Source organism: Cyanistes caeruleus, chromosome 4 (genome assembly GCF_971803275.1).
Source record: "Cyanistes caeruleus chromosome 4, bCyaCae1.hap1.1, whole genome shotgun sequence".
In the NCBI taxonomy this organism is placed as follows: Eukaryota; Metazoa; Chordata; class Aves; order Passeriformes; family Paridae; genus Cyanistes; species Cyanistes caeruleus.
In genome coordinates, this window is record NC_141704.1 from 82,773,741 (window position 1) to 82,799,650 (window position 25,910).

The 25,910-nt window shown below is 48.4% G+C and overlaps 2 protein-coding genes across 15 annotated transcripts in view; one reads left to right on the top strand and one right to left on the bottom strand.

Annotated features, from left to right (window-relative positions):
- The window catches only part of CACNA2D4 (calcium voltage-gated channel auxiliary subunit alpha2delta 4), a 121,716-nt gene extending 118,822 nt beyond the window's left edge, over positions 1-2,894 (top strand). The window contains exons 37-39 of the mRNA XM_023925803.2: positions 838-950; positions 1,519-1,601; positions 1,952-2,894. Coding sequence (XP_023781571.2) covers positions 838-950; positions 1,519-1,601; positions 1,952-2,038 — 283 coding nt within the window. The 3' untranslated portion in view covers positions 2,039-2,894. The remainder of the gene's footprint in view (positions 1-837; positions 951-1,518; positions 1,602-1,951) is intronic.
- Positions 2,895-8,118: 5,224 nt separating this feature from the next.
- The window catches only part of ADIPOR2 (adiponectin receptor 2), a 44,373-nt gene continuing 26,581 nt past the window's right edge, over positions 8,119-25,910 (bottom strand). For 12 of the 14 annotated variants that reach the window (XM_086885526.1, XM_086885527.1, XM_086885531.1 and 9 more), the window contains 6 exons: positions 17,467-17,586; positions 15,503-15,674; positions 14,881-15,067; positions 13,658-13,845; positions 12,255-12,448; positions 8,119-10,735 (listed from right to left, as the gene is read on the bottom strand). In XM_086885526.1, coding sequence (XP_086741652.1) covers positions 10,604-10,735; positions 12,255-12,448; positions 13,658-13,845; positions 14,881-15,067; positions 15,503-15,674; positions 17,467-17,586 — 993 coding nt within the window. In that variant the 3' untranslated portion in view covers positions 8,119-10,603. The remainder of the gene's footprint in view (positions 10,736-12,254; positions 12,449-13,657; positions 13,846-14,880; positions 15,068-15,502; positions 15,675-17,466; positions 17,587-25,910) is intronic. The other 2 variants (XM_086885537.1, XM_086885538.1) reach the window with 1 other exon arrangement.

Here is a 25,910-nt window from a genome sequence, read left to right on the forward strand (position 1 = left end):
TCCCAAGGCAGTCATTAGCCAGGGAGTGCTAATGAACTGCTCAGCTGCTGTGTGTGCCATTCAACACCTTTAAAAGGGGACACAGAAATCCCTGCAGGCTGGAAGGCGGCGCAGCTGCTGAATAACCAGGGGCACTGGGCACTCCTCCAGCACAGGCAGCTTGGCCAGTGCAGTGGGCACATCACCACAAGCCTGGATTCCTGTTCCAGAAGCCCTGCCACCCGTGCAGGCCTGCTGAGCCTGCTGTGCCAGCCTTGCCTGTCCCCAGTGGCTCCAGGACATGCTGGTCCAAAACCCCTGTTGGTCCCACTGGGTTCCTCTATTTCTCTCTCTCCAGTAACGTCAAATTTAGCACAACTCTGCTCCTCCCAGGACCACAGAATACAGACCCCCTTGCACTGGACAAGCACACACATTAATATAATTAATATCATTAATATCATTAAAATATCATTAATATACATTAAATAGGCACTGACATGCTTTGGGGTGAAGCCAGGCTTTGCTCAGGTGTCGTCTGTTGTGATGTGCTGCCCCATCTGGGGAGGGCTTGTGTTGGGTTTGGTTGGTTGGGTGCTTGGGTTGATTGTGACATTCATGCCTAGCATGGAGTTGTAGATTTGAGCCAGTTCAGAACCAAAAAGGAGGCCAGAAAGGAGTGCCAAGGGCACTTCTCCCTGTGTACACCTGCTCACTGGTCTCTCCTGCTTTCTGCTGGCACCCTGTTTCCAGTGATCTCTGTTTTCTTTCAGTTTCTTGGCTGTGGTTCAGGCAATGCCAGGGCTGCTGCTCTGGGCTGGAGAGCTGTGCTTTTTCTCACCTGCTCTTCCCTTGCAGGATGTTTGTGGCACAGCAGATCATCAGCAGTAACCTCCTGCTCCTCGTCACGGACACCGTCTGCGATTGCAGTGTCTTCCCACCCGTCCCAATGGATGCAAAAGAGGTCAAATATATCCTTCTGTGCACAGCAGGGATGCAGGGCTCCACTGGCCCCGTCATCTCTGAGTTTGCCAGGGTGAAAAATGTATTTCTGCTGCCACTGCCCTGGGCGTGGAGAGCACGGCGTGGCTTGGAGAGGTCTCCAGCCCGTGCAGGGTGACCCGTCCTTCCTCATCCTCCCGGCTGGTGTGGTTACAGCCGGCCAGGGCTGCATCCCGCGGCTCCGCGGGGCGTTCATCCCCTTTGCTGTCCTTGGGCGTTCATCCCCTTTGCTGTCCTTGGGCGTTCATCCCCTTTGCTGTCCTTGGGCGTTCATCCCCTTTGGTGTCCTTGGGCGTTCATCCCCTTTGCTGTCCTTGGGCGTTCATCCCCTTCGCTGTCCTTGGGCGTTCATCCCCTTCGCTGTCCTTGGGCGTTCATCCCCTTTGCTGTCCTTGGGCGTTCATCCCCTTTGCTGTCCTTGGGCGTTCATCCCCTTTGCTGTCCTTGGGCGTTCATCCCCTTTGCTGTCCTTGGGCGTTCATCCCCTTTGCTGTCCTTGGGCGTTCATCTCCTTTGCTGTCCTTAACAGCCCCGCACACAACGCGTCCGTCAAATGCGAGAGGATGCGCTCGCAGAAGCTGCGCCGCCGGCCGGACTCGTGCCACGCCTTCCACCCTGAGGTATCCCGGGACAGGGGGGATGCCCGTGCCTGGCATGCACGACTGGCTCCTCTGGCACTCTGGAGGTGCCCGTCCTGCTGGAGCCGGGTGCCAATCCCGGGGGGTTTCAGCCTGGTACCGCCCGGGAAGGGCCTGGGCTCGGAAACCGCGGGGTCAGGAGCACACACACGCCCAAAAACACACCCACACCCACACACCCTGCTAGGTGGGTCCCACGGGGGGCTGCTGTGGTCAACAGGAATCCCACCAGTCCCTGCCTTGGTTCCTGGTGGAATCTCTCGGCCGCAGGCACTGCTCCCTCTCCCAAAGGCTGGCAGCAGGCAGGCTGACCCTTGTCTCCCATCCGGCAGGAGAATGCCCAGGACTGCGGTGGCGCTGCTGCCATCGCCGTGTGGCCGACGCTGCTGCTCCTGCCCCTGGTGCTGCTCCTGCGGTGACGCTGCCCGGGGCAGCCACGGACCCGGCGGGACCCGGAGGGACACGGTGGGACCCGGAGGGACACGGTGGGACACAGCGGGACACAGCGGGACACGGTGGGACACGGCCCCTGCTGGGACACCGAGGGTCCCCCGCTGCAAGGGCCAGCACGGTGCCGGCCAGGAAGGCTCCTCGGAAGGCTGTGGCCGAAGGAGACGCGAGAAGCGGCAGGGGCAGCTCCTGTTCACAGCAGCTCCTCCGTGACCCCGCTCACGGCCATCCTCGCCGTGGAGAGCATCCTCCAGCATCCTCCCTCCCAGCCAGCCGGGCTGCAGGCGGCAGAGCTGCCTCGGGGAGAGCCACCGCGCTTTTGAACAGCCGCCTCTGGAAACAGCATGTCCTGCTCTCGGGGGTGGGACACGGCCCCAAAGCTGACCTGCACCACCCTCACCAGCAGCTGGGCAGGGGGAGGCAGCACAGCTCGGCTGGGAGCTGCAGCCACGCCAAGGAAACCTCTCCTGACGCTGCTAGAGCATCCAGGTTCTTGTCCACACGTGGACTTACCTCTGGAAAGGGGTTTTGTGTGAACCACCAGAGTGGTGGCTTAGCTGCTCTCTTCATTGCAGAAGCAGCTAGGAAACAGGCACTTTTCCCCTCAGAACAGCTGCCCTGCCATTGCAGCTGCCCTTCCTTGTTCCCTGCCCTGAGCCTGGCATTCCCAGCTGGGGGGCACGGGCCATTTCTCACAGAGCTTTATGGACAACGGGTGAGGTGCACCCATTTTTCTTTTTTTTCTTGTTTTTTCTTGTTTTTGTATGAACTGTTCCATACCATCTCATTAAAAACAAATATATGGCATATTCTACATAGACACCATAGCTGCAGCATGTTTGGTGGTCACACAAATCCCAGAAACTCGTGGGGACAGGGTGTGGGTGGGGGGACTGCAAACACAGCTGTGCTGGCCCCAGGGTAGGACAGCAGCAAGGCAGAACCTTTCCCTGGTCACTCTGGGAGCCTCCTGCAGCCCTGCAGGTCCCTTGTCACACCAGGATGTCACCTCCTTCAGGACAAGGGCCCTCCTGGCTCGCTGCCTGACAAGCAGCACTGCCCACACGTGCCCAGGGCTCCTCTCCAGGCCCTCTCCTCTCAAGAGCAGCTGGGTGGGAAAGGACTTTATCCTCACAGCAGATCTGTCCCTGCCCAGCAGGCACCCACAAACGCACTCCAGGCATGCTGGGGACGCTGGCCTTCCTGCCCCCACATCACCTGGCACTGAGGGGACAGATCAGTCCCAGCCAGGTCCTGGCAGGGACCTTCCAGGACCACTGTGGGGTTTTGCCTGGAGGAGGGTGGTGTTACAGCAAAGAGAAGAAACACTGCAGTACTGGAAATAAAACTGGAGGTGGAGAAGGTTCCAGGCTTCAGAGGCAGTGACCTTATCAGAGCCAGCAGCAGCCACGGAGGATGAAGGCAGGATGGAGAAGGGGCTGTCAAGGCCGAGGGCTGGCCCAGCTCTCGCAGGGTGCCTGCCCTCCCAGGGCACTGCTCTCAAGGATCACCTCCCTGTCAGAAAGGATTAGCAGCCCCATGTGCACTCAGCTCAGCCAGGACACAGAAATGCACACTGCTGTGCTGTGGATGAGCCATGCCTGGCCTCAGGTGCACTAATCCACGATAAACACGGTCCTGCAGGGACACCTGCACTCACAGAGAGGACCAGAGTTATTCCTGCCTTGGTTGGCTCTGTGAGTTTGTCCACAGGTGCTAACTGGAGGGAATGGGACAGGGGTGAGAACTGGATTATATCTTAAACTGAGAAATGCCAGCAAAGGTTTGCCTGACTCAAAACCTGAGCTCACACCAGGAACAGCTTCCTGGGTTTTGGGGGTTTTATTGTAGCAAAGCAGATCATAAGCAAACCTACCCAATTCTGGGCTCCAACACGGGGTTAAGCAAATTCCATTTCATGCTCTGACAGAGATAGTGACTCATGGCCCTTTCAGCAAGAGAAAAATCCCCAGGAAGAGCAGCTGCCTTAGCTTCCAACTTCTTCAGCCATGTGCTGGGCACAGCACATGGAAATAGGTCAGCAAAAGCAAACAGCAGCCGAGGCCGGAGGATCCAAGCGGCAGCGGAGCAGCTGTGAGAGGAGCCATCCCTCCCTTCCAGCATCCTAGTGCCATCCTGATCCCCAAAGCCCAGCTGTCCCTCCTGCCAGAGCCCACCCACCCTGTGAGCACACCGAGCAGGGCTGCAGGGTTTGCTCTCCCGGGGGAAGATGCAGTGGGAGAGAATTCCCGAGTGGTGCTCTGCAGGCAGGGCTGCCCATCGCCCCTCACTGCTGCACAGGGCTCCACAGGCCCGACATCCATAGCCGATTCCTCGCAGGCAGGGGGACAGGGAGCTGGGAAGGGACCTGAATTCTCCCCGTGACACTCCTTGCAGGCTTCAGGAAGAGCCCACTGCAGGCTGAGGTAGGGCTGGATGTGCCCCAGGAGGGCAGGGACACACAGCATCACTGCTGGGACACAGCTGCTGACCTCACAGGGGCTGATTTCACTCTGCAGGGCAGTGGGCAAATCAGCCCTGCAGTTCCAGGCACAGAACAGGGCTGGCCTGAGCTGGTTTGGGCTTGGGAGAGACTGGCCCATGCCAGGCTGGGCAGAGCAGGGTGCCACACGCTCTGGGGGCCTCAGAGGCGTGGGGGGTGTGTGGTCCATCTGTGCCATGGGGAAGGAGCAGTCCCACAGCTCTGCTTGGTTCTGTGCACGCCTCAGGCTCCTCAGGATGCTTTTTCTGCTGAGAAATCCCAGTGGCACTGTCAGCACAGAAACCCTGGGCTGTCCCCAGCCTCTGCTTGCAGGGGAGGGGGGGCTGAGATACAGCAAATACTTCTGTGCTGAGCAAATGCTCCACAGCAAGCAGAGAGGGAGCATCAAAGGCCCGTGTGCCAAACACTCCATCAGCAGCTGGGCCCTCGCTGAGGAATCACTGGGAATCACCAGGAATCACCAGGAATCACTGGGAATCATTGGGAATCACTGGGAATCACTGGGAATCACCGGGAATCACTGGGAATCACCAGGAATTGCTGCTCCTGTTCCCCCTGGGCACTGGGGAGCTCCCCCATCCCATAGCACAGCTGCTCCCCCCGCCACCTCTGCCTGCCCTTGACAGGAGCCTTTACACTCCTGTCACTGACCCAGCACACATCTGTCACTGTCCCCAGCACTCACCTGTGTCACTGTCCCCAACACATCTGTGTCACTGGGCCAGCACTCACCTGTGTCACTGTCCCCAGCACTCACCTGTGTCACTGTCCCCAACACATCTGTGTCACTGGGCCAGCACTCACATGTGTCACTGTCCCCAGCACTCACCTGTGTCACTGTCCCCAACACATCTGTGTCACTGGGCCAGCACTCACCTGTGTCACTGTCCCCAGCACTCACCTGTGTCACTGTCCCCAACACATCTGTGTCACTGGGCCAGCACTCACATGTGTCACTGTCCCCAGCACTCACCTGTGTCACTGTCCTGTGACATTGGCCGCAGCACTCTGGGATGGCCCCACAGGGACGCCACCCAGAACATTTCTGCTGGATTTTCATTATTTTAGGAGGACATTTCATCAGCCCTTCCTGCTCCACTTGCTGCTGCTGTCTCCAGCTGTGGGAGCCCTGGCACCCCAGCTTTCCCCAGGCAGGTCCCTGCAGGGCTGGCCCCTGAGCTGTGTCTGTCTCTCCAGGGCCAGGCCCCTGCCGCTGTCCTTGCCACCAGCACCAGGGCAGCAGAGCCTGTGTGTTTGGGCTGCTCCCCAAACTCTCCCCCAGGAAAGGCTGTGGGGACAGGAGCTGCAGCTTCTCTGGAGGCCAGCACTGCACCAAAGGCTGGCCTCTCCCGGGCAGCAGGGACAGACACAGGGAAGTCCCCAGAGCAGTGACACGGCCCAGAGCCCCGGCTGCTCTCGCCTGTCTCGGCCAGCAGTGACTTTCTCTAGCCCCTGGCAGCAGGAGCTGGAGCCTGCTGTCACCTCCTGCTGCCCGGCCCGAGGGACACGATATCGCTTTCCAAGCTGGCAGGAGGCTCCCTGGCACAGGCAGCGATCCCAGCCCGGCATGGGGAGCTGGGCCAGGGCCAGGGCAGAGCCACGGGCTGGAGCCGTGGCCAGGAGCCGGCAGGGAGCTGGTGGCAGCGGCTGCTCCCCCCCAGGAGGGCTGGATTCCCGTGCCAGCAGCAGATGCCACCCCACAGCCCCGTCTGCCCGTGCCAGCCTGGCCACAGCCACAGGGAAAACTTGGGATTGGGGGAGCTCGGCTCCAGCCAGCGCCAGGACAACCCCAAAACAGGCACAGACCGGAAGGGTTAGAGGTGAAAGCAAAGCCAGCCACTGGAACTGGCTGGGGTGGCATGTGCCTCTCTAAGGGAAGCACACCATTGGCCTGGGAACCCAGCCAGGCCAGTGATTTTCCCATCTCATTTACAGCTAGACCGGTTTTTATGCTGTGAAGAGACTCTGTGCTCAGTGGTGCCACTACAGAGGTGAAGCTGCTACTGAACAAGATCATGGTGAATCTCCAGTGCAAGCTTCTCCCAGCTCTACAATACCTCTGGAGCTTAAACATGAATTTTACCAGAGAAAGGCAAAGGTGAAGCTTCCAGAAACACCAGAAAAATTGATCACTGTGAGGGTGGTGAGGCCCTGGCACCTGGCAGCTGTGGCTGCCCCATCCCTGGAAGTGTTCAGGGCCAGGTTGGACGTGGCTCTCAGCAACCTGGTCTGGTTGGAAATGTGTCTAGGCAGAGGGGCTGGAACTATGTGGTCCCTTCCAACCCAAACCCTCCTGTGACTCTGATAAGCTCCAGCTGGCAAAGCAGCTCTGTGCTGTGACCCAGGAGTGCTGGGCTCCCATCCCACCATCCCTGCCCAAGGAACCAACCTTCAGTGATGAACAAGGACTGCTGACCCTGCAAGGCTCTCCCAGCAGCTCCCAGGTCACGGTGGGCAGTTCCCCCCTGCACTTCTCCTTGGCTGCTCATTGCTCAAACAGCTGGAGATGACCAGGTGTGACGTTCTCCACGGGCACTCAAAGTGTTCCTTCTTCGGGAGCAACGTGCACCTAGGAATTACTACATACAGTCTCCAAGGAACTGATCTTTTTAAGCCACTTCATCCAAACCACATTAGTGCTCCACACTCCTGGAAATCAGCCTGGAGAATCTCAGTTGGGGCATTCCAGGCAGATACAGCAGCACTGTGCAGCAGGAGGGCTTGGTTCAAACACAGTGCTTTGATGCCAGGCAAGGGTAAAAAAACAAGAAAGGGAGGAAGAACTCAATTTTGCCTTGAACAGCTTCAACTAAACCAGTCAGTGCTTCCATCCTGATCATGTACTTCATTTATCTCCAGCTCAAGAAAAAGTTAGGCAATGGCCCCAGACACTCACCTTGACTGCAGCACTGGAAACAGAATAAACCCAATTCACATTCAAATGTGGCAGCTACTTTTAGTGTAATTTGCATGAAATCTGATCCTGACATCCTCCAAGTTTCTTGAATTTGCTTTTCATTAAAATAAAAGTAATAATAACGGTAATAACAGCCCATCCTGAGACATCCATGGAGCTGTCGAGGTGATCAGCAGGAGCTCTCTCTCACAAGTCACTGCAGAACGCTGACCTGGAGTGAAGGAACTGACATAAAGCAGAGCATAAAGCACAGCTGGGCTGGGGACACCCACAGCCCCAGAGCAGCATTAGCTGTTCCCTTTGCAGGCAGTTCCCAGATGTCACCTGACAGCCAAGGAACAGCACAAGACCCCACTGGGCAGAGGCTGTCCTGGCCACCACCAGCCCCTCTCCCTGCCCAGTCAAAGCCCACTCGTGCCAGCCCCTGCACAGTGGGAGGAGATCAATCCTGCCCACCAGGAATTGAAATCCAAACCTCCTGACCTTCTTTTCTTTATCTCAACTCACCTAAAATTTTGCCCACAACCACCAGTCTCCAGCAACGACCCTTTCTCCCCTCCAGCTCCCGTGCTTTGCACCCTTGTCCCCTCTTGCCCACACAGCGCAGAAAGACCCGGACCAGACAATAATCAATTTGGTTCTTTTATTAGCAGAAGTTAAGAATACAGCAAGTAATAAGATCCCATCTTATATGGAACCATCACCAGAGTCCCCAGCCATCAAAACCCCAGAATGTGCTTCATTGCTTCCAACAGTAAGCAATTGTTAAAAAGAAATATACTGAACAAGGCCACTATTTAATGGGGAAGGAAAGAAGCCGTAGGTCCTAACTATTCTATGGCAATAACCTGCACACAGAGCAAGCAAGCCTCTGACTGCTGAGAGTAAGGCATTCAGGTGCCAACCTGGGAAGAGTTCTCAGCAAAAGCTACAGAAAAGTGCACAGCTAGGTTGTTTTTATTGGAACACACAAACTTCTTGAACAGAGAGACTGACTGGGTTAAGAATAGCAGGTGGAGTACTGTGTTTTTGTAATAGCTCTGTGCTGTGCAGGACCAGGTTACAATCACCCTTGGAGGAGTGAACGTGGGATGATCCAGGATGGAGGCTGCTGCTTCTGCTGGTACTGTTCAGAGGTATCCCAAAGCACCTTCCAGCCAGCTCTGCTTCTGATATGCACACACAGCTCACACACAGCACGCTGCCTCCAGGCACCTCCCCAGCCTCGGCTGGGACGCCAGTGCTGCCAGCCCCTACACCCAAGGTGATGCTGCCCTTCCTTCACTTCACTGCCACAGACCTGGGATCAGCCAATTCCAGCCCTGCAGGCACCCAATATCGGGATCCTGCTGGGAACTCTGCAGCTGACCTTGCTCTCACAGGCTTTACTCCACTCCAGGGCTGACGCCTTAATGCCCACTCAGCTTTAGGAGGGGATCACCTTCCCACCTGACTCCATCAGACAAAGCAGCTCCCCAAAACACACTGTGACATCCAGACTATGGGAAGATCTTTGCAATCCATCTCTTCTCTCAAAGAATGCAAACTGAAACTTGAGGGAATCTAAAAAAAAACCAAAACCACCCCACACAACAACCAACCACCCTTTACCTTCCTTCCCTGTGAAACACTGCATGCTATGAGCTGTTTAACTCATCTGTGAGAGAGGTAATTGCTCTGAATTTCCAGCTAAAGCCTCCAAGCAATACCTGTGCCATAACAAACAAAATGTTCAAGTTTCACCTTCTGACTCCAATGATTCTCCTTCAGTCTGGTTCTGACTGGGCTCCAAAGCTCAAGCTATATCCATTACACAGGAGAAGGGCATTTGCCTCCCTTTATATAGGAGGTGTGTCTGCTCCACAGCAATCCAGCTGAACTCTCAGGTTTAGGCTTAAGAAATACCAGCAGTCCCACTGCTAAAGCACAGATGGAAAGCAGACCCAAGGACAGAAAAAAATAAAGTAAAATAAAATAAAAGGAACTGCACTGGGCTGGTTAGGGATGTATTCCTCCTAAAAGAGAAACCTGCAAACTGCCTTGGCATGTGGAGCCTGACACAGAGGATGGTCATGTGCCTGAGGTGTGCAGTGCCTGCTAACTCTGAGTCCTGGAGCACACAACTTCCTCTTTCCAGCCCCTCTGAACCCCACCTCTGTTTCCCCTGACGTGCTCAACGCTCTTCTGACCAGTCTGTTACCATCATCCCTCAGAGCAAAGGAAGCAAATGGCAACCATCCTCTCCTGGGGGCCTCTGGGTGTAGGCAGGCACTGATGGAGTTGGACTGTTTGCCATTTCACTGCAGGATCCATCATCCCAAACCTCCCCCTGCACACGGGCTGGGAATGCAGCAGCTGCACCTTTCCAGTTACCTGAGCAGATGCACTTGCTCACACTGTGACTGCTCCAGCCTTCACAACCCTCGTGTTCATGTCCTGAACCTCCTCCAGGTGCTGGCCACGACCCCACCTTGCCCAGGGCACGCTGGCCACCAGGAAAATCTACAGGCCCGGCGTGCTTCACTCCTGGGAATTTTACCTGGTCCTCCTGCAATCGTTTATTTTGTGCAAAATTGAAACAGTGTGTGGTACTTGCATGTTGCATTCTTTACAAAAACCCTTTTCCCCCCACCCATTGTTTAAAACATTTATATAAATTTTATTTAAACAGAAAGTTAGAAATCTTATTTACAATTTGTTTTTCTCCCAAAACAGCATCTAAAATCAACGCCCGAACCCTCCAAGAGGATATAAATTTAACCTTGACTTTTTTTTTTCTTTTTTTTTTAAAAAAAAGGAAACTGCTAAGCTATCCCTCCCCAGTTCTACAAATAAATATGGCATTGAACAGAAGCCGATTTGGAAAGGGTCCTCTGTAGCTCAATCTGTAGATCCCAAGAATAAATTAGGTTTTCAGAATTTCCTGGTCTTCAAATTGATTTATTCCATTGCTTGAGGTATAGAATTTATCTTGGTTAGTCAGAATCCCCATGAAGCTCCACGCCTCATCAGCTGAAACTTGGATTCTTCTTAGGTATTCCTTTTGCTAAGCCTGGACGCTTCACCCGTGCCGGCGGCTCTCTTTTGGTTCTGATCTGGGGCCGAAGGCTGCTCCTACTGCATCCCCTCCTCCTCTGTGCAGCCCCCTCCCACCGTGAAGCGGAATTCCTGCAGGTTGGAGACCCCGTGGAAGTGCACGAAAGCGCCGGCCACGACGAACACGTGGAACAGCTGGTGGGAGTGGAACTGCGGGAAGGAAACACCTCGGTTTGAGCCCTGCTGCCCCCCAAGCCCCCGTGCAGCTGAAGTACACAGTAACACAGTGCCTCTCAGTGCCACAGCTGCAGAGCTCTCCAGGCTGTGTTAAAGCCCACCCCTCTGCTATTTTAGCAAAATAATCCAATTCTCCGCACACACACGCGTCCCCCCTTCCCTTCAGAGTCATCTGAACCAGCTGGTCCACCAAAAAATGTGCCACAAAACTGCTGTAACTCATCTTTGCAAAGGGGGTCCACCAAAAAATGTGCCACAAAACTGCTGTAACTCGTCTTTGCAAAGGGGTTTTTCAGATTTTGTTTCAGAACCTTAGGCAAAAGGCTTAAGCAGGACACTTTTAAAACCAGTTCTTCCACAAGACACACTGGTGGTTCACGGACAAAAAGGGTCCTCTCACACAGGTAACAGCTACAAACTCTGCTCTGGTCACAGGCAAAAGTTTTACCAAGTGGATTCTGCATGCTGGTATTTTATTTCTCTACCACAGAGAAACAGAACAGAAAAATGTGGTATTCTATTAAAACCTAGAACCAACTGGATGTTCTGAATAAATGCCCAGGATGTCACTGACCAGAGTAGAGCAGAATGAAACTGGGAGGGAGCTACATGACAAAGCATGACCTTGTCTGAGGGAAGCCACACCAATATGGATAATGCTCCTGAAATATTCCTACAAATGTAGATTTGCAGGCTTCATGGGAAGCTTGGAAAAGAGTTGGTGGCACACCAGTGCTTTTGGAGCTTAGCTCACTATAGTAACAAACAACCCAAGCAAACTGGTGCTGAGCACAAGCTGCTCAAACAGCCCAGGTCAGCCTCACTTCTGGTCTTCTTTTGGGGTCTTAAATTGTACTGCAAGTACAGTGGCCTTCCAAAAGTCCTCTTCCCCTCATCTCTACTCTTGCTCCACCCAGCTCCTTTCCTTACATCTTCCTCAGGTATCTCTCCTCCTGTCTTCATGATTCTTTCCCTCACACTGAATTTCCCCCACCCACCCAATCACACACCCTACTATCCCTTCTTCTGGGCCAGAGATCCCCCCTAAGCCTACCATCTCTGTCCAGCATTTTTACTGGCTATGCAAGATGAGGAGCCAGACATGGGGAAGAACACACTGAACATCAATAACCACATACTGCTCTGCACAGAAGGTAAAGATGTGTCTTTGCAGGATCCTCAACACACACACACACACACACAAAAATGTCTGCAGCTCCTCACCCATCTGTTAAAGCTATCCAGAAATGTTCTGAGGTGAATCTACACACCAGCAGTTACCTCAGACCAGGCAGGTTGTGCCAACTTGGGAAGAGAGGCACCAGCTAAGCCAGGCTCAGAGAGCCCAGAGCCATTCGGCCCCTGAAGACCTATTGCTTGTGGTGCAGCAGTGTGATACTTGCAACAGGAAAACATTGGCACAACATCCTTCAGGCTCAAGGGGAACCAGCTTTCAACTTGGTCTCCTCATCCAGTCACTCAGTAGACTCACCCAGATGTCACACTTGCCAGGGAAGAATCTCTCCGGGATGCGGGCAGCATATAGTGCAGCACCAGTGATGTACAGGCATGCCATGAGTGCCAGCCAGCCTATCTGCCCCATTGTGGCTGCTTTCAGGAGCCCCTCAGAGATGACAAAGTGCAGAGTGGGAATTACCCCACTAAGACCCAGACCTAGAAATACTCCTGGGAGGTAAAGAAAATGCGGGAGAGTCAGGTTTGAAGGCAGTGGCGGCAAAGGGAGACAATGAAAACACAAAAGCTACGGAAGGAAAACTCAGTATTTGCCAGAGCGGCAGAGAGGTGACAGCTCCTGAAGCTGCAGGTCCCCAGAAGAGATTCATTGGAAAGGAAGCTAAAGAATGCACAAACTTCCTTCACAGACCAGAAGCTACTCAGCTCTATGTCCCAGCAGATAGCTGGAATGTTTCATTTACTGACTGTGCCTGCCAGCTCCAGTGTAGGTGAGGCCAGTTCCTGCTCTCAGCCTGTAGAGGGAACTGAGACCACACAGACCGAGCCTCACTCCAGCACCACCGCTCAAGAGCAAGACAAGGAGACACAACAAAGAGATTGTTTATCATGTTCTGCACAAGCACCCCTAGGAAACACAAAAGCAGCATCTGTGCTCATCTGATCTGCCATATAAGAGAACACTGTTTACTTGTTTGGATTTTAGCAGCAAGCACAGAAAACTTGTAAAAACAGTGGGCATGGTGGGGGGATATATTCATGTCCCATACAGAGATTTTAAGTTTGGCAAGCTGAACGCTCTGAAGGTACCCAAACCTGTCCAGGAAATCTAGATTTACTGTAGACAGCACGTGCAGGTTAAGAAATAAGAAATATTACTATTCAACCCAGCTGTGTGCACATTCCATAGCTGCCCCCTAAAGCTCTCTTTCTTCCTACCTCAAAATGTGAAACCAAATCTGGCTTTGTTCTTTTGATGATGTGGAGAGAAAAACAGTCTTTATCTCATATCTGTGTTTTATCCAAGCAAATCATTCAGATTAATTCAATCACTGAATGATTTGCTAATGTTATAAAAAAAGCACAAGCACTACAAGTACACATACACACACCAAGCAGTCAGTTGTTTTTTGAGAAAGCAAAGGTGCTAGATGCAGCCAGAAATCCTTTGCACCACCTTTCCTACTGCACGTGTTACTGTCCATTTCAGGAATGCACCTTTAAAGGACTTGCACCAGCCCTTATCTGTGCATTCAGCTGGGTACAATAAATGCTGAAAGAAAACCCATCAAGCTCCCAATTCAAGAATATTAAGTCTATAAAATTAAGCTCTCTAAAGTCTTCCCAAGGTGCTTTCTCCAAGTGGCAAGTAGGAAGCAGGAAAGGTAGTCAAGAAGCAAAACAGTTAAGTTCAGGTCTTACCTGCCCTTACACCCCGGTATTCAGGGGTGGCAAACATGTCCCATTGTGAGACAATTATGGCTGCAATGCCCAGGACACAAATCACAATCAAGTAGATGAAGCAAGGCTGAGGGTTGCAATAGAAGGAGTAGTACAGCCATGGTACAAAGCTGCCCATTATGAGGAGTGCAATGCCAGAATAATCCAGCCTAGAAGAAAACAAAAATCAGTGTCATAAGAAGTGTGAACCTTTGGAAATCCTCACACCCACACACTCTTTAGTCTATGTCTCACTGCAACTAAATTACTCTCACAATTGCAGCTAAGGGCCTGATGGCAGCTCTTCCACCTCCAGCAATGGAATACCTTGACAGACAGCCAGGAAGGCCACTTTTGACACAGGCACCAGCACTACCTTCAGCAGCCTTTAGACCAAAGCTATCTGAGGAAAGGTCACATTTTAGTTTCAGATGAGGAAAAAAGCAGTGCAAGAGCCCTCTAAAGACAGGGCACACAGTATGCTCTGAGAACACAGCCAAGGCAAACACTTCAGTATCTGACAAGTGTGAGTTAGCTGGGCATCAGCTTCAGTGACCACAGTGGAATAACGCTGCAATTTTTCAACCATGCCAGTGTGAAAAAGGAAACCCACAGCCCCTGCTTTGCACCACACCCTGACAAAATACTCCTGCAAAAGTTGATGGAGTTAATTTTTCAGATGGGGATTTTAACTGCTGGGCTACTTTAGAGGTGGCCTTGCAGATTACAGAATCCTAGGTTGTACAGTCTTAGGAAATACCAGATACTCAGCAGCCAGCCAAAAAGAGAGCGTGCAGTACAACCAAAAGACCAAGACTCTTGATACACACTGTGGAACTGTCTTACGTAAGTTCAAGGTTCAAAGTTAGTCAGAGCAGCTGAAATGACAAGAAGTAATGGCTGCACTAAAAATTCAAAGTCCTGCAAGTAAGCTCAAGGCGTATTACTTACAGCAGCAAGATGCAAGCACATGCCTGCCAAACAGCAGAAAATGATGGAGTTTTAAGACTCAAATGACAGCACAAAAACTCATGCTGAAACACACTATAATTAGAAGAAGCTGCATTAAATCTCTGCTCAACTCTGTTCCAAAGTACATGCAGTCATGAAATGAACAACTCCCACACTGGGGCTCCAGGCACAAACCCCAGGCCTGTTTTCCCACCTGTTTCCTATTTGGCCTGCCCTGTTCTCCAGGCACTTACTTGGAGAAGAGCCGGGAAACACCTTCTGAGTGGCAATAAACTGTGTGGAAGAGCCATGAGAAGGAGAGGCAGAGGATGGCTCCCAGGAAGAACAGCCCAACGACCACTTTCTCCTGCACAGGTGCTACGAAGGACATGTTTGGCCGGAACATGTAGAAGATTCCCAGACAAAGGAAGAACACGCATCCTGCAAAACAGCAAGGCAGAGAGCTGTCAAGTCCATGCATACTGAAAGCTTTTCTTTCTGCAAGCATCACCACTCCCCTTCAAGGCTCTCACAAGTTGAAACCGCTCGGAGAAGATGCAACTTAAGCGTGTTCCTGTGGCAAGAAACGCGATCCCAATTAACACCTACACACTTGGGAAAAGAAGGATGTAACAGTATTTCATTAACAATTAGGAAATGTTTCATGCATGGGTTTGTATGGCATGCCATAATTGATCAAGTCCCATCCATCTGTGATGGGATAAAACTAGGAGAGGGATACCAAGCTGTTGATTTAGCAGGTTCCTAGTGACAACCCAACCGCCCCTTCTATCTCGCTCTCTTTTCTTTGAGAGCAACAAAACCTCTGAAAGGTTGGATGAGATTTAGGGTCAGATTACAGCAAGCTGAGAGTACCTAGGAGATGTGTCCAGATGTTGCCAGTCTCTGTGTGTATTCTGAAGATGCTCTTGAAACAAGCCCTGAAGGAAGGCATGGGTGGTCTGTGTCCATGCAGCAGGTAGTCATTGTCCTTCAGCCAGTCGGGCAGAACGTCATGGGGAATGACTCTCCATCGGCCCTCCCACACCTAGGGGTTCAAAGAGTTTCGTGAAACACAGGGAATGAGCTCCATCAGTGCATGGAAATAGTCAGAAAACCTGTTTTAGTGACAGTGCTGGAGTTAACCTGTGAGTACAGTAAAGGGAAGAGAGCTGATGGAATATCTCTGGGGAAATAGCTCGAAATATCATGCTAAAGTCACTGTTCCCAGCTCAAAACGAGCTGCACCATCAGAGAAGGAAATACTTCAGCATTCCATTGGACAGAAAGGCTACTGGGCATCTTTACTGCTGATGGAGAGAAAACATTTAATTTGCTTCCATGTTCTGTTCTTTCACAGGCCACCTTTTCCATTTCACTGAAGACCACACCTAGCTGTCTCCAATAAATACATAAATAAGCCTGTTCCTCCACCCTGACTGTCTGCTAGCACCTGGGGGAGGCTAGCAAAGGCAGCTATCCATTAGCACTAAGAGGGGCCAGAGAGTGTGAAAGGGTGAGAGCCCAGCAAGAAGAGTCCAACCCCTTATTCAGGTTGGGCAAAAGATGCTCCCAAGCTCACAACCAAATCGTGACAGAGCAGTTAAGGCAACACTCAGGACTCTCAATTCCATGTGATTTCTTCTTGAAAGGGAGCGAGGGGGTTTGTGCACAGAGCTGTTCTTGCAGCTGGCTCCAGAGGAGATGAGTGTGCACAGATGTTCCCAGCACTGCTTCAGTGACACAAGGCACAGGGAGGCTTCAGTGTGGCAGCACCACCAAGGACAGGGGGAGCAGGGAACTGCTTTATGTACCGGGGCTGTTTCTGCAGGGCTCCGTGGACTTGCTGGCTGGCTAGAGTTACAGGAGCAAGGCTGAAGGTTCCTGAAACACTAAGTTTAAAAAAGCTACATTCTTATTTCAGTTTCAACAACAAGAGCCCAGGGTTTTTAAATCAATTCTCCACACTCGTGTGTGGAAGCAAAACAAAGCTATCCAGAGTAACCAGCCCAGTTAAAGACTGGGTTCTTAAATACATTAAACAAGAAAATAACTGGTTTAATTCATGAACAAAAAATGTGAATTGAGGTAGAAACAGAAGGAGGTAATACATTTTACACAATACATCCTATAAAACATTTTAAAAGAGGCAAAGATACAGAGTAAAAAAAATAACCAACAAAAGCAAAAACCAAAATGACCCACACACAAAAGACCACCAAGTAACTAGGGTCCCTCTGTAAAGCAGTTCACAAAACCAGCAGGAACCACTGTATAAAGGGGCAGCATTCCTTTCAGAAAGGAGGGCCAGAGACTGACACAGCCCAGTGGCTCTAAAAAGTAGCAAAAGTTGAGCCAAGGTCAACAATTACAAAATCTACAATAGATTTACTTAGGTATGGTTTCAACACGGCATTGCTTTAAAGTCAGGGACAAAGCTTATTCTACAACAGATGTAAACGGTGCTGGAAAAGCAAAATATTTGCAAATCTGAAGAAATCTGGTCAAATGACCTTGTAAGTCAAAGTGCCTTGAACCAGAAGGCTTTTGTTCTGCTTTGTACTCACAGGTGTTTCTCAAGGGACACACCTGAGTTGCATGATCAGCTCTGGAGTCTCAGTTGTGAATCCCTATTGTTCCATGCTCTGCAATTTAATCCTGTATGACAGACAGGTGCTGAGGAAGTGCAGCATTGCTGCTTAGAACACAAGATGCCCATCTGGGGGAGTGAGAACCTCCTCTCCCTCACATTAGCAGTGCAGTTCCTCCAAGTAGAGCCTGCTGTCCACTGGAGCTTCCTAAAAAAAGAAATTACTTCAGCAGTTTCCACGTGTCCTTACCTTACACACGAATTCTTCCATTCTCTCCATAGCATGGTGGGCTTGTAGAAGGGGTGACATTCCCATAAAGCCTTCATCCTCTTGAGGTGGTTCATCATTGTGTTTATTATCCTCAGAACACTGGAGGGGGAAAAAAAAAAAAAAGATAAAATGCTTTGTAGAAAGATGAACAGAGGAAGGCGATGTTGTTTTCCATACAAAACTATGAACTGAGGTCTTGGCAAATAAAGAAGTCTCTCCTTGCACGGCACTGAGAAAAGAATTCAGAAGAACAAGCAAAGAAATGATTACATTCTTAGGTACCTGAGAACAACTCACATGTCTAATCCATTCTGCATATGTTTCCAGCAGGTTTGGGAGCCAGCAGTGCTCCTCTAAGTCACGCTTCATTAAATCCCAGATATGGAGGCTGAGGCTTGCAGCCTTCCCACCTCTAGGGAAGGATTATTCCCTATTTTGTGTTTCAATGTCACTGTGCCGGTGTTAATGCCTCTATAATGGATCTGGCATTTCAGGGTAATAAAAGGTAAGCCAAGGAGAGGAATCCCTTTACCTTGTTAGAAATGTTTTACCTCAATTTGCAGTCCAAAACTGAAAATCTATTCTGTTTAACTGACACTTCTGTTCAGCTTCTAATCCAGTACTGGAATTAACTCATTCATTTGATTTTTCAAGGTATTTCAGAAACTACTATGAAACTTCTGCCAGTTAGACAAAGGCAACTTATCAAAGAAAAGCACTATCAGGGATCAGAGTTTTAAGCAAAGTTCAAACAAAGAGAAACATCCATATCCTCAGGATGTACCCAGAGAATTACAAAAAGGAAAATTAAAATAATCCTCTGAGCTGGGATATCAGGCTGGTACACATCATTAATAACTTTACAGGAACAGTTTGGTAGTTGTCTGCTCTATCATGACTTATCACATCATCTGCATATTTTGATTCACTCTAGCTTCCCATGGAGGAGAAAAGCAGGGGGCCGTGGAAGTTCTGCATTCCTGTTTGCTTCCCATCATGCTCATGGCCCATCAGAGACTCCAATCAACACTTCAGCTTCCAAGATAAACAAACTGGAGGAAGCTGGGAAGGAGAGAAGGAGCTTTTTGCACCTTTCAGACTTAATGCAGAGAGCTGCCACGCACCCCATGGCCACGCCAAGAGAGCCCCACAGCCAGCACTGATTGAGACTGGCCTCCTCCAGATACCCCACAACACTTTTCCCCCTCCTATTCCCATACCATGGTTAACAACTTAAAAATCCAGATGATGTATCAATAATATCATTCAAATGACTGAGAATAGAGTATATAACCTCACTTTATCTACAAACTCTTGTCAGTAATGTTCAGATCAATGCCCTGAACTTTCACACCAGGGATGGGAGCTGGCTGTGCATTTGTCCCACATCACAGCTCTCTCCTTGGTGTCAAGCCTTATTAACTATTTCTGTCAAGTAAACTCAAAAAAGCTGCTTAAAATTCTCATTTTTGAATAAATAAAAGGAGACATCTTCCAGCCTACAGTGAGCTATCCAGAGCCTTCAATGCTTTTTGGAGTTTTGATAGAGAAATGACATGTTCATACCTGTTTTGTACCCAAGCCTTGCAGTAGTCACTGAAGATTCATCTTTCAAAGAGGTCCCATCCCAGTTCTTGACCCAATTTTGCTTACCCAGAATGCAATTTCTGGTATGTAATACACAGTACACATCCTTCAAGTTTTATGTATGACCTCACAATGGTCCAGGAAAACTTGATTGCCTAAACCAATTTTTTTAAACCCATGTCCCTTGTACTTGTGTCTATTCACCTTCATTTATCATTCCAGTGAGCAACTCCTCTGAACAATATCTTGTCTTTTACAGCAATGACTGATATATTGACCAGCTCTAGGCAGATTCTCCAGCAGAAAAAGGCAGCATTAAATACACTCACTCTGCCTAGCTTAGCCCATTAGTGCTATTCAGAAAGGCACCAGGCAACAGAAAGATGCAAATAGGTTTAATATCCTTCTAAAATAGGCATAATTCCTGTTAGGCACAGGAATAAAAAGCCAATTTGGTTTCATTCTGACTCAACAACATTCACTGACATTACTTCCCCACACTGTCAATTTGACTGCCTTTTGCTACTAATGGAGCTCTCCAGGACTCTCGGTTTTCAATATCATAAATAATTAACTCAAGGTCATAGAAACACAGAATGAGCTGGGTTAGGAGGCAGCTTTAAAGATCAACTAGTCTAAGTGCCTTGCCATGGAGGCATGGAGAAGATGCTCATGATAGTCTGCACAATTTAGAAGCCAAAGCAGCCTTTGGTTTCCCAGAGCATGCCTTATGGAAAAGCAAGGCTGGCCTTTAAGTTCCAGTGCATTTGACAGAAGCAGCACTGCTGTGCCTTTTAGCTACTCCAGAATTCCCTCCCCCAGCAGCACACAATAACCAGCTCAAAAGGGGTGAACAACTTAGTAACCCTCAATTTACACAACTGGGTGGACTGAAGGAAAAAAAGGTCCCTTATGGAATCAAAGCCTGTATTCATTGCAGTCTGCCCAGTGAGTCAATGCCAAAAAATGCTCATTTCCCCCTCTGCACATACTCCCAGTTTCTAGAATGATGGGAAGGCTTAAATTTGAACAGACTGTAAAGCTTGAAGAGCACAGCTATTTCTGAGCTAGTCCAAAATCTTTGCATTTTGGCCATGTGCCTACAAACAAATCATTACTGAGCTTCTTTTGGTGATAAAAGGAATTCATATCATATACACAGTCCAGATTACTGCCAAAAAATGGAATTGATTTTACTATCTCCTTCCTGCCATTAAACTGCAAAATTAGCATTCAAGGGAAGAAAACTAAAGCTCAACTTCTTAGTCCTTTTCTTGCTAAGGAGGCAAAAGGAGGCCTGTTCTGGAACACCCATCCTCCCTTGACTCCTTCCCAAAGTCTCTTTGGGAAGAACAGTAAACTGTGCTTGTTGAAAGCCAGAAATCTACAGGGCAACACCAACACCAGTTTTCACTTGGCAATCTGAAGGAGTCTGTTGACTTTCAGTCCTTCAGGCAATGACTGAAAGAATACCACTCTTCTGCTTAGGTGTATTGTAACATTTCCACTGTGACTAGCTCCTTCATATCTCAGGACTCGTGTATTTTCTCCTCTTCAGCTGACTGTATCAGAAATTCACGAGAAATTCTAGACCATAACAACATAAGCAAGCACATTCTTTTAGGATGCATTCCCAACTATTTCTAAGTCCTGCCCACAGGATCACATTTTGAAATTAGAAACATATTGGGTAAATAATATCACTTGCCTAAGTCTGTGCAAGAAATGAGAGTCCAGAAGAAAACTCTGATACTCCCACTTTTAATGAGCTGTGGTATATCCTGAATTAAGTGCTTCAAGAATAACTTTTGCCTTTGTAGTTTCCAGCCCATAGGCCGAAGGGATTTTCACTAGGCTGATGTTTCAGATGTTTTTACATCATCTAATTTACTCAGCTTCTTTCAAAGCATCTCAGATTTGACTAAATAATTCTGTGAAGTCTCCAGTGCATTTTAGAGCATCTTTAGATAAACCCCCTGGTTTGTAACTAGCAAACTTGTTACAATCAGCAGTTGTCACTCTTCTGCAGAACAGGTGCAGCAATGCCTACAATCAGTGTTTCACACCATGGCTCTGGATACTTACACTCTAAAAGGTCTGGACACTTAATTCTATGGAAATGCCAAGCAATTGTTCCAATTTCAATCCTACTCCCTTTGCAAATTCACATAGTATTAAAGCTGCTAGAAACCAGTACAGGTACCTGCGAGACAGAAATTACCCAGCAGATATATAAACACAAGCTGAGCTGAGTAACAGTACCAGAGAATAAAATAAATCTGAAGGACAAATGAAAATATCCAGAGGAACCAGCTTTACTGGTTTATCCATACTCACTCTATTTTGTGAAGCATTACAGCTTCTTTTGTGATAAGAGTGGCAGACAAGAATGTAAAGGAAAAGGTAGAAATCAGACTTAATTATATCACTTTGTACAGAGAACCAGGCAACACACTTCCAGGGACAGATCATTACCTAAACAAGAATTCCAGAGCATATTTTGGTAGGGATCAAAAAGCTTTAATACCAAACCCAAGACTTAGAGCACCAGAGCAAACAAAGAGCGAGAAACCCAAGAGCTCAATTGCACAGTGCTGATCATTAACAGTAAAATTTCACTTTTACAGCAACGGCACAAAAGGTAAAAAAAAGTTTACATTTAGTACAAGAATTTCTTGTTTGAATGCAGTCCAAAAATGTCAGATCACATAGCCAAAGATCCTGTTACAGAGAAAAGTGAAGTACAACCTGCTCTAGTAAATGCAAAATACTTCTCTTGTCTACTGCAACAGCTTATCCTTCTCACACAGACTAACAGTTTCTATACTATCACTCTCAAACCTGTTAACAGACACACTGTTTAATAATGTCCTTACTATGGAAAAGCCTGTCAGAAATCAAGTCATAACTGCAGAAAAAACAGAAACATTTTTCTCACTTTTGACTAAGTTATGTTCAAGGGACTTCATGCAAAGTTTATTTTCTGGAGGTCTGTATTTTCTTGATGTCAGTTTAAAGATTTCTAGAAAGTTTCAAGGTTTGCACATGACTGCTGCTTGCACAAGTGACAAACAAGTTCTGGTTCATCACTTCAGAAAGTGTCATCAATGTTGCTAATTTGAGTGTGCAAACTAAAAGATAAATGAAATCTGAATGGAGCCACTTTTTTTACTCTAAAAAGTAGTCATCTTCTCCTTGCCCCCAGCTGACCAACACCCAGCCTGTCTCCCAGCAGAGAGCAGCAGCTCCCAGCCAGCTCCCCCCAGTTCATGTACTGGGATCCATGGTTTGGAATATCCCTGTGGCCACTTTGGGACAGCTGCCCTGGCCACGCTCCCTCCCAGCCTCTCGTGCCCCTCTCCTCACTGGCAGAGATTCTGAAAACCTCTTGACTCAGGGTAAGCCCTGCTCAGCCACAATTAAAAACTCAGTGTGTTACCAGTGCTATTCTCACCCTAAATCCAAAGCACAGATCTGTAACAGCTTCTAGGGAGAAAATGAGCTGTGCCAGTCAATACCAGGACACAACTAGCAAGGACAATAAAACTCTCCTAAACCCCAGAAAGGGCACAAGCCTTCTGCATTAGAGTTTCTTTCCAGACAGAGTCATTACTCAGTTACCCAGGAGCCTAACTGACCATGCACATACCTTAATGTAGTATTAAGCTCTGGAGTTAATGAACTCCCATGTCTCAAAGTTCAACTGTCTGTGCTGCCAATTCACCACCAAGATGTCACCAGTGCCCTAAACCTACCACCAGGGGAATTTTCAAAGCATGATGCAGTCTGAATCTGTTCCAATATTCTTGCTTCCTTCAGCTGCTGACAGACACTCCCCCACTCTCTTCTTGATCAGTGAGTGCCCTGACAAAACTCTGTGTCTTGGTAGGGACACAGGCAAGATAGCTCACAAAACCCAAATGTCTTGATTAACACTGAGTCATGGTATATTATATGACATGGTACTTACAGTTTTCTTCTTAAAACTCAAGTTACAAAACATATGTTGCTGCATTTACAATACCACTGTTATCCTCCACATTAAACTGAAGTCACAAAGTCTAGACATGACTCGGAGTTTTTGCTCTTGTTTATCTTGATCTCATCAGATGAATGATTAATAGTGCTTAACATGACATTCAAGTCATTTTATGTTCCTTGGGGCAGCGTGCCAGATTCAGTAATTCGAGAGCTTTCAGCATAATGGCCAAGATACGTTCAAGGCTGTAATATAAAAATGTTATTTTTCTAATCGCGGTTCTGTAACATCCCTTTCAGCTGGCCAGATTGGTTTTTTTCAGCAGCAACTCCTCTGTGTCCATTCTGTCAGCTGACCTTTTATCAGCCAGCCTTTTGTAAGGGGGAAGCAGCAGTAAGTGCTGCCATGCCATTTCTCCTAAAAGCCTGTTGCACATTTTCCAGAATTTCATCAACTTCTATTCTCTGGGTTATAAAAAATTAACTGGAAATGAACAGCACCATAAAACTTTCCCTGACTTCCCCTAATTTCTGCACACACCAAGTTATTTTAAGGTAACAGCTTTGTCCTTTAGCATTCACATTCTCCCTGACAAGCTGGTAAACACAGCAACACCACAATTTCCAAAAGGCTGACTACATCCACCCTCCAAGCAGGGTGTGCAAAGCTGCCTTTGCTGTCACTGGACCAAAAAAGGTCTTTCATTAGCACAGTGCCAAAAACCCTTTAGGCCTGTTGGTCAAAATGTCAAGTACTTGGAGGTTCCTGAAGTTTAGTGGTTTTCCTTTGTAGGTCACCTTCTTATAAAAGATACAGTCCATTTAATACAGCACTTGAAAACAGCTTTACACAACTGGTCATGGGTGACTGCTTGCTGGCACTCATTAAAAACAAGCACTAACATTGAAAACTCATTCAGCAAGTAGTCCTAGGACAAAGTCACATTTTGGTTTCAGCAGCCCTGCTAGAACACTCTGATTAGAACTAGCTCCCTTGTCAAATATCTTCAGATGGAAAGGGTCTGGAGAATCTCTGAGAAGCAGCAGCTACTGATTTTCTGTCAATGGCCAGGATCTAACGAGGACCCAAGGCCTCAATGCCCACATGTGCTCAGCAGCATTTTGGGGGTGAGCCTGGAGAAATTTCCTTCTACTGCAGAAAAGTCTCATGTGCCTATTTCTGCTCCTCTGCCATTGTTAATCCTGAGAAAACAAGCATGCTGGGCCTATGGAAAAAGAAATACTCTGTTACAAAAATAAACAGAGAGAGATTGAAAGTGTACTGCTGAACTTAACAGCAGAGTCAATCAATCTGAAACAGTTGGAGGAAGATGCAAGTTAACCCACCAGTACAACACTATTTTTTTCTCTTATATCACTGTAAAAGGTCAAACCCCCACCTACTGCTGCCCAAATCAGGCAGATAGGATCTCCAGGAGAACAAAGGCAAAACCCATGGAATCTAACCCCTGTCCAGGGAAACTGTTGTGCCAGTGAATGACAAACAGAACTACTCCCTCCCTCTCCTAATTTCAACACAGAGCGCAGCAAGCAGTGGTTACAAAACCTGCTGGCAGGCAGCAAACTCCCAGCACCAGCACTTCCCCTCCCAAAGCACAGAAACACTCCACACTAATAGAACACAGCTGAATCCAGCTGCAAGGCAGCAGCCATCACCCAGGACAAGTTCCTTGGTACTGCAGTGAGCGTTTCCTGGCACACAGCAGACAAGAGAATGGCCATTCCTACGTGCTGCCAGCCTTCTGGGTATGCAGGGCTGACTGGAGCACCAGTTTGCCCTTTCTGCAGATTTTCATGCTCTGAGAGTCTGTTCATAACCCAGCACATCAGCTGCCAGCGAGGGAGGCTCAGCATCTGAGCAGCTCAGGACTGTGGAGCCTGGAAACCATCTCCATAAATGTGTCTCATTGTCTTCAGACTAAGTGGGAATACTTGGAGATATTCTGCTCTCTGTATCCAAAAATGGTTTTCTGTACAAAAAAATAAATTACTGTATTCAAGCACTTACTTCAGTGACTAGCAGTCTGAGTAAAATTCACATTACTTCCAGTTCTTAGAACAGCAAGTGAAGGAGAAATACAGATGTTAAGATCTTTTGATCTGAAGCAAAATGTCAACCCACATGCTTTCAAAGAAAGAACATTTCTTCCCAAGAGTTGCAGAAATGGAAGAAATGAAGAGGTGATAAAGAAATCTACAGAACATCAACATTTAAACACAATCAGATTTAAAACAAAAAGAAATGTGCTTTGGTGGGACCTCAAACTTGACCCCAAACTTGCCAGGCCTCTTCCATTCACACTCTACCAACAAAACCTGCAATGAAATGGAGGGAGAAGGCAAATGCCAAGATTTCAATCATAACTCCAACAGAAAAATGCCAAACTGAAAAGAAAGCTAAACTGTTTGAAACATGCAAGTAGATCTACAAAGGATGAAATTTCACACAATGAATTTACAAATATTGGCTCCAGAAAGACTATTCTTAAGACTCAAATGTCTCCCTTTGACCTTCAAGACTTCACCTGTCTTTTTCACCCAGCTGGCATGCACCAGAAAGTCAAGTAGACAATTCAATTTATTTACATGCATCCTTCTGCAGTCTCTAGTCTGCTTTTGTAGGCAATTCATAAATACTTCTGTAACAGAAAAGGCTTTGAGTGAGTTCTATGATTCAATTTAAAAGCACTGAGTCATTTGCTCACCTTCAATTACCCTAAAAGTTGTCTTTTCTACCTGAAATTCTGTTCCATCCTTCTGCCTTCCTCCTTCAAGACTCCTGGGTATTTATGTCTATAAAGACTCCTGTAGGTACATGGAGACATCATGAAATTTGT